Source organism: Drosophila obscura, unplaced genomic scaffold (assembly GCF_018151105.1).
Source record: "Drosophila obscura isolate BZ-5 IFL unplaced genomic scaffold, ASM1815110v1 contig_200, whole genome shotgun sequence".
NCBI lineage: Eukaryota > Metazoa > Arthropoda > Insecta > Diptera > Drosophilidae > Drosophila > Drosophila obscura.
Window position 1 is genome coordinate 1,373,752 of NW_024542791.1, and position 8,263 is coordinate 1,382,014.

Here is an 8,263-nt window from a genome sequence, read left to right on the forward strand (position 1 = left end):
CTGACCTAATTTTATAATGGAAAACTTGCGATAAGTCGGACAAATAAAAAAATAACAAGTGGCGTAGAGTTTCGATGCGGTTGGCCGAAGTTTGGAATACTCTTGTGGTGTGGTGGGGTGGAATAATGGAATAATATATGGGTGCTTAGCAGATTACGACATACATATGTTTTATGTATGAAAATATAACATTGCAATGCATTGGAGGCGGAGAAGGCATTGGAAGTGATTTTCTTTATGATACTCTTCGTTTTCTACTGCAACTAGAATATGCCGTTTGGCATAAAGCAACCCATCTTCGCATGTCGTTTGTGGATCTTGAAGCCGTAGTAGTTTTAGAACGAAGTAAAGGTTAGCTTTTACGCTGCCAAGAAAGCGTCCAGCACTCGCCCTTGAAAGAGTATAACAAAAACTACAAAAAGCCAGCAAGAAATTGAAGGCAATAGATGAAGATGGAAAAGGAACTGCGAAAAGGAGCTAGAGGTGGAGCTGGAGCTGGAGACGGTGCTTCGGGCAGATAAATAGCCAGTTGGCCCCGGTCTTAGTGCCTTTTCATTTCATTCCATTTCATAGAGCAAAAAAGACAAATATACAGCGAGCTGGAGCGAGGTAGAGTGAGAGAGAGAGAGTGAGATAGAAGAGCTGGAGAAAGGCGGGCAAATAAATCTCTTTTGTGTGGACCTGAATTTAATTTCCACATGCTCATGAATAATTTTCAAATTTTCAAATTCAGTAAAACGTGAAGCGTATTTCCGGAAGTCCTTCTCGCCCCAAAAAAACCTCTCCCCCCTGCTACGCGGGCGACAGCGACAAGCCCGACAGGGAATGCGACAGCGACAGGGACAGAGACAGGGACAGGGGCAGAGACATCGCACTCATCTGACGCTTAGTCCTTTTAGTCCTCTTTGGGCATAAAAAGTTATGTCAGCAGAAGATATATGGCCATATTAGAAGACTCCCCAGCCTAAAGCCTGACTCCCACAACCAAATCACCTGCAAGGGACATGAGTGCAGAGATTTCTTCAAAGTCCTTTCAGTGAGTTATTTGCTTGAGATTTTACAACAAAAAAACCAAAGGAAATCTGAATAAAAATCAACTGAAATTGTACCTTTAAATGTGAAGTCTTTGGCGCTCTTTTTTTGTGCCCACTTTTTTTTTAAATGTTTATTTTGTGGTGTAAAACTGCAATCCATAAATTACATCCACTTATTATTTCTTTAATGGCTCTCTGGAATGGCCCCGTCGCGGCGGGCGTTCGGTTCATTTAAAATTATTTAAAATGCTCGCCATTAAATGGGGAATATTTCATGCTGCACTTCAATTAATGCGAATGTTGCCAGTGACAAAACAAACGATAATTATATCATGGGGGAAAGTTTTAATGGCCCATCGGTACAGTCAGATCTATAAATATGTGGACGGTGGAATTTCTTTGCATATAGTAGTAAAGCGGAGGCAAAAAATGAATGCTATTGTTATTATTGGGAAACATAGTTTCAATGAGTTAGTTACTAAAAAAAACTCTGCTCTGATTTACATAGTAAATTATTTCAATTGGCTGCTTTACAAAGTTTACAAAATGTATTTAATTGTTTGTTTGATTTAAATAGTTTAATAAATAACAAAGTGTATTAATTTAATTTAAAATTTTACTTTTGCAACGCACTGTATCGTATTGGATATTTTTCAAGCACCCTCTATAAATTTGGTTAATGGGACTGCACTTTCTTAAAATACAGTTGATCGGATTAACCTCAATGAAACTTGAAATTCCATCAATGGTGCAAGAACGGCACAGAAATTGGATTCAGTTATAAATTTGGCAATAAAAGATTAAGCTTTTAATGCACAATTAATGCTAAAATAAATTTCATGATGTGCGCTTTAGAGAACTTTCGTTAATGGTTATTCCAATGGATCTTTCTACCATGTATCACAGCAAAAGACGACTGAAGAACGCGTAATTAATATCCAACAATTGGAGTCTACACAGAAAAGCCGTGCAAACATCTCCAGACAATCATTATCATCTCTATCGCATCTCAATATCTATAGGCCTCCCCTTTCCGCCCTTGCCGGCCTTGAACAACCAACTAGAGGCTATAGTTGGATTGTGTGGATTGTGTTCCACTTTGCTTTGACAAGTGGGAATAAAATAATACTCTCGGCAAAATGAGGCAAAATATTTATGAACTGCTGACGTCGACACTCAGCATGGAATGAGAGGGAGACTGAGCCGTGGGGACAGAGACTGAGTTGAGGCCGAGTTAAGCTCACTTCAGTGCATTTATTTTGCGAATTTCATTTATCAGCGACGAACTCTTCAGACGTCAGAGCTGGCGAAGGGCAGGACCGTCACTTGGATGGGACTGAATGGACTGTCACTGTCGCAGTCCCACCCCCACCCCCACCTCCACCTCCACCCCATCCACACTCCACTAAGGAATCAAGGACCACAGAGAAGCTTATCGTAGCAAATCCTATTGTCGTCATATTGACATAACCGCAGAACCATCAGAATCGCCACCCCAAAACATAATCCTCCTTTGCTGCCTCCTCCGCCCCACAAGCTCTCCTTCCTTCGTTCTTCCCTGTCTGATGCTTTGCTTAGGACTTTTCCAGCGAAAAATAACTCTGGCTCTGTGTCCTTTGTGCCTTTCACTGCGGTCGCTTGGTCACACTGAATTGGTCCGAGTGGAGAGCGAGCTAGAAATCTCACTGCCAGTTGTTGCTATTTGTGTGCGTCTTGCACTGCAGCGAGGGTACCATAAATGTTCACCAGATGTTCGTAAAGAAGAGAAGGAATTTTTCTTGATCAGCAGGATGTCCATCATTGTGTGTTTCTGTTTGCATAGCTGTATGAAACTTTTCATAGATCTTTCTCGTTATAATAGAATTGTATGGCATGGCTATCAAAGTTTATTGGGTGAATCTCTGATCAGAATCAGATGACTTCTAACTGATATAGGATCGATTCGATGGGTATCAAAATCCTCCAACACGGCAGCTATCCTTTCCTCTGTTGCTGTCCCATTTATTGCTGCTTCTGTCTGTTGTGTGTGTATCCTTTCGCTTTGGCTCAAGCAGCGTAAGTACTTGGTGGAACTTATCTTTTGGAGCGACTTGCTTGTAAAATGACAAAATGAATGGTGCGGTCAGCAGCTCTTCATCTTTGTCCTGCTCCATTGAATTCCTGCACATTTTGTCACATTTCATTTCTTTCCACCGCATTTCTAAACAAATTGAGAGGCAATGAAGGGGTGGTCCTAGTCCCATGGGACTTAAGGGTACACTTTGAGGATACAAATGCTGTGATAAATGAATAAATGAATGGGTGAATATTAACTGATACACAAGCAATTGACTATTGACTATTTGAATGTGAAATTAGTCTATCAATAAATATTTTTATTTCTTTAAAAATTTTGTTGGCAGATCCCTTGACAAAGAAACATAAATCAGCAAAAATCTTGGAGGGCGAATACATTTTTATGGGTGTGTATTTAAATATTTAATTAATTGATAGAAAAGTGAAAAAAAAACGTTATCTTTGCTACGCGTAAAAAATAAAAGTCATTAGGGTAACCAACTGGCATAAAGGACAGGAAGTCAGACATTTTTTAAGGTGAAACGGATGAATAATATTAATGTGTAACGCCGGATATATTCCCCCTCGAATTAACTTTGGTTTTGCCTTTATTTTTTGAGCCCCATTGAGGATTGCACAAACTGACCCCCGCGGGGGCCATTGCACACTGTACTTATTTGCGGCAGGCCGCACACACTTTTTATTCGTGGTCGAAATGCAAAATGTGCGCCGTCATGTTGCCAAGCTGCGACAGCGACGACTGTACCTCCCCCCACAGCACAGCGCACACAGAGCACACAGACCAGCCACATCCTGGACCCACCATCCCATTCCAACCATTGCGCACTTAAACTCACCTCAGTGTGGAGCGAGTCCGTCCAGAGTGGTGGGTGGGTGGAGCCAGGGAGGAGGCTGGCGCCTGGCCATGTCGTAATTAGCAGGGTACAGCGTTGCCGGCGATAATTAATGACGTTGGTCACGTTGGTTTCATGTCGATTTCATTTCATGACACGGCCGCAGGCAGCTCTCCCTCTCCCTCACCCTCACCCACACCCCAAACCACTCGACTCCACTCCAGGTCTCCTGTGCGGTGATTTGTCAAGCGTTCTCATTGAAAAAATACAGAAAGAAATAAAGAAAAACTGCCTCGACCTCGCCTGCATGTAAATCTACATTAAATTGAATTCCGCCTGCGAGAGAGAAAGCAACTTTATTTTTTTTTTTCTTATACTTTTTTTTTTTTTTTTTTGCTTCTGCTCCATTTCGTTGGGGGCCTTGATTAAGCATCTGACCATTTTGAAATTCAATGCAATTTGAACTTTCAATTCAGCTCGATTCGATTCGATTCGTTTCATTTGGATTCGATTCGATTCGATTGGTTTCGGGTTGTGCATAATTGAATAATTTATGGCCCCAGGGCCAAAGTTGTCTTTGATCAAGTTTTCCAAACGACTCTCTTCTACTGTTTCTCCTACTCTATCTTGTACTCGTTTTTGCATGGCTTAAACTTTACATTTTCAATTGGATTATGCAGTTTACATATACCCTTTTTGTGGGGGAGGGGTATCCACATTTTTCTCACAAGACCTGCAACGAAATAGAGTTGATTGGTCGCACAAAAGAGATCTTTGACTGCGTCTAGTACTTAAAAATATCCAAGGGAAACTATAAGAGCGGAAAGCTAATTAATTAATATTTTGTAGATTTATATACATTTTTTAGTTTGTTTTTGGAATCAACTTTCTATCATCTGTTAATGGCAGGACAAATGGCAGTAAAATCTGTCAAGCTTCTATGAAAAGTTGAAAGCCCCGAGAGCCTCACACCCTCTTTCTAGTTTATTAAAACACTCCCAGACTCATTTTATTAATTGTTGCTTAAAAGGGAATAAATTCTGTGTGGATATTTACATATCACTTGATTTGGCAAATTTTCTGGCAAGCTTTTGAGTGGACTTGGCACTGGCACTGGCGAGTTGATTAGAGTTGAAAATACCAACGCAGCTTGTTAACTAATTGAGTGGCCATTTGCACCCACCACCCACACATTCTGCCAGCCAGCCAGCCAGCCAGCCTGCTCATCCTCCTCTCAGGCTATAAAATTAATTAAATTCATTTTGTTTGATAAGCGCCGCTCATGGAACTGCAACTGAAACACGAACCAATGGCCGGCCAAGCGGCTCATATCGGATACGGCCAGAAGCGAATGGAATGCTTTTCAATAATGCAAAATGTTTGATTTACTTGTATTTGCCTTTGCCAGAAATGCTCACAAATATTTGCATATAATACAATGTGCAACATGCACGCTCCGCTCTTCCACATACATTAAACAGTAAATACTTAATACTCTTAGCCGTAATGCATTCGACATGCAAAATGAGTTTATTGGCTTGTCCGAATTTCCCAGAATTAGTATCTGTCAAAAGCAGAATTCTCCATAATTTCATAGCCGGTGCTAGTGGGCCATGAGAATATACAATCAGACTGTCAGAATTGCTCAATAATTTCCCATAGCCGAGTAACGTTAGTAAAACACTTTTGCAACGAATCACAAATTGTAGTATAAGTTACAAAATCGGCATAATCTGAAGCGGAATAACACCAAAAAAACAAATAGAACAGAACAGTAAAAAAAAGCATTTGAATATCGTGTGTGAGCCCTGCACTAGGAAGAGTACAAAAGAAGATCGAAAATGTTGGCACATTTGTTGCGTGGCTGCCAGCGTGTGGGCTGGCGCCCAATGGCACAGCGCTATTACTGCTTAGATCTGGTCTACAAGGTGAGTGTTTCAGCCAACTATTTTCTCATTCCATCACATCCTCCCCCTGCTCAGGATGACTACGTTGAGAAGTTGCGGCATAGCTACTACGCGGAGGAGCGCAGCAATATTTTGTTGCCCACATACAAGAAGGCCATGCTCTATCCGGACGATCTGGCCATTAGGGATAACGTGGGGGAGTACACCTACTTCCAGCTGTATATGGCAGCCAAGCGACTGTCCATACAGATATCCAATATATGCGGTAGCTATAGTACACACTCCCAGCTATACAGCGGAACTCTCACACCTCAAATCTTTCTGCTTTCAGGCAGCGGCGCTTCGGCGCCCGTGGGATTTTTCTGTGCCAACAATGCAATGTGGATTGTGATGCTGTGGAGCTGCTGGATGTCCGGCCAGGTGGCAGTGCCACTTCGTACACGCCCATGTCTGAAACTGTTGCGTCTGCAGGCGATCGATTGTCAGGCAAATCTATTGATTGGCACACCCGAAAACGCCAGCATTATCGAGGAACTAGCGAAGGATCTGAAAGCAGCTACCATTATGCTGAACCATGACTTTGTGCCGCCCATGAAGGAGATCTCCTCGACAACGACGTACGCCCAGCAGCTGGTAATCACCGAAGATTCGGGCGTACTGATGCCTGAGGCCATGCTGCCCAATGACTTCTACGAGAACAGCATGGCCATGATGCTGTACACGTCCAGCGAGACGCAAGCCCCCAAGCCGGTGATGCTCACCCATCGCAATGTCGATGCCCAGATCCGTTGCCTGATCGACACCTGGCGCCTGGGGCCCAACGACACGCTGCTGCCCGTTCTGCCGATGCTGCACATGCACATTGCCATTGGGGCAGTGCTGCATGTGGGCGGCAATGTGGTGCTCCAGGGTGGCTTCAACACCAGCAGCATCTGGAACTCACTGCTGGGCGTCAATCTGTCGACCAAGAAGCGCTGCACCTGCTTCCTGGCCATGCCCATCGTGTACAAGCAAATGATTGCCGAATACGAAAAGATGTTCCTCAAGGACACGCGCATGGTGGAGTACATCAAGAAGCACTGCAGCGAGAAAATGCGCATAATGGCCACCGGCTTTGCCATGCTGCCCGATTCGGTATTCGAGAGCTGGCGCGATATTACCGGCCATCACATCCTCGAGTACTACGGCATGCTGGAGACGGGCTTCGTTCTGGGCCATGCCATCGAGGAGGCTCCCAAGGAGCTGCCCAAAGTGGCTAACCCAAAACGTGTGCCCAAACCACCGCCCAAATCGTTTCCACCCAACTACAAGACGGGCACGCTGGGCAACCCACTCCAGGGGGTCACTGCCCGCCTGATGAGCGCCACGGGCAAGGAGATTTTCAAGTGCCAAAACCATGTCGGTGGTGCCATCAAAACGGGGCCCCTGAGCGATGCCTCCGAAATTCCAGTCCCGAATTTTGATCCCAACAAAGCCGTGGCCATTGGACTGCTCGAGATTGCCTGCAAGCATCTGCCGCTTGTGCCGCTCCCAGCCGGAAAGCAGTGTGCGGAAGTGGCGGAGAGCTTCGTACCCACCGGCGACATCTGCGCCTTTTACAATGACAACTTCTACTTCATTAGCAAGGCGTGCGATGTGATAACCGTCGGCGGTCTCAAGCTCAACGGCTCCGAGGTGAAGAAGGTGCTGCTCTCGCATCCGAAAATCAACGATGTGGCCGTGCTGGCCATCCCGAATACGGTGTGGGGCAATCGGCTCTGTGTCATTTGCATTGTCTCGCCCAATGTGGACATTGAGTTGGAGTCCATCGAGACCTATTGCCGGGAGCACTTGCCATCCTACAAGTGTCCTCAGGTCGTAAAGGTGGTCATTGCCAAGTAGTGGGCTCGGACATTTCGGACTCCTTCGGGAGCCAAGCCATTTCCCAATAAGGAAATGTCAGGCATTGCCACGACATGCAATGATCTCTTGTTGAACTTTTAATTTGATTTTGAGATTGTGCTAAAGTCAAAGCATTAAAAATTTCTATTAAATCACATTACTACTGACTTTATTGCTGGCAGCCAGCTCATACAAAAAATCGCTCCAACGACATTCTTTCACCTTGCATTCCATTCCTTTCAGGGAAATTCTAGCTCGTTAGAAAGCGGAGAACTCTGCAGCTGTCTGCCTCCTATCGGACTTTCTCTCTTTTTTGCATCTCCGGTTCGTGGAGAGGATTTTTTGCATAGCCGCCGTGTCATTGGAATGCACAGCATGGCGCTATGGCGATGCGATGCCAGCAAATAACGGGAAATAACAATGGGGTCCATGTAAATAGGGAAAGAATTCATCAGCGCTTAGCGCTTTCATAGAAAAAAGTTTTGCTATGCTGCTCCAGCTTTATTGACATAGTTTGATTGAATTGAATTCG

The 8,263-nt window shown here is 44.2% G+C and overlaps 1 protein-coding gene across 1 annotated transcript; it reads left to right on the forward strand.

Moving 5' to 3' along the window:
* The first annotated feature begins 5,580 nt into the window (after positions 1-5,580).
* Positions 5,581-7,898, forward strand: LOC111069115 (malonate--CoA ligase ACSF3, mitochondrial). Its single transcript, XM_022359013.2, has 3 exons — positions 5,581-5,871; positions 5,926-6,115; positions 6,182-7,898. The coding sequence occupies exons 1-3, from the start codon at positions 5,785-5,787 to the stop codon at positions 7,729-7,731; spliced, it is 1,827 nt and encodes a 608-aa protein (XP_022214705.2). The 5' UTR covers positions 5,581-5,784; the 3' UTR covers positions 7,732-7,898.
* The last annotated feature ends 365 nt before the right edge of the window (positions 7,899-8,263 follow it).

What these genes read in the sequence shown, in the direction of transcription:
- LOC111069115 (XM_022359013.2), top strand. Translation starts at nt 5,785, where the DNA reads ATGTTGGCACATTTGTTGCGTGGCTGCCAGCGTGTGGGCTGGCGCCCA. An exon ending in GCTTAGATCTGGTCTACAAG is followed by an intron (nt 5,872 to 5,925) that starts GTGAGTGTTTCA and finishes CCCCCTGCTCAG; the next exon opens with GATGACTACGTTGAGAAGTT. An exon ending in ACAGATATCCAATATATGCG is followed by an intron (nt 6,116 to 6,181) that starts GTAGCTATAGTA and finishes TTCTGCTTTCAG; the next exon opens with GCAGCGGCGCTTCGGCGCCC.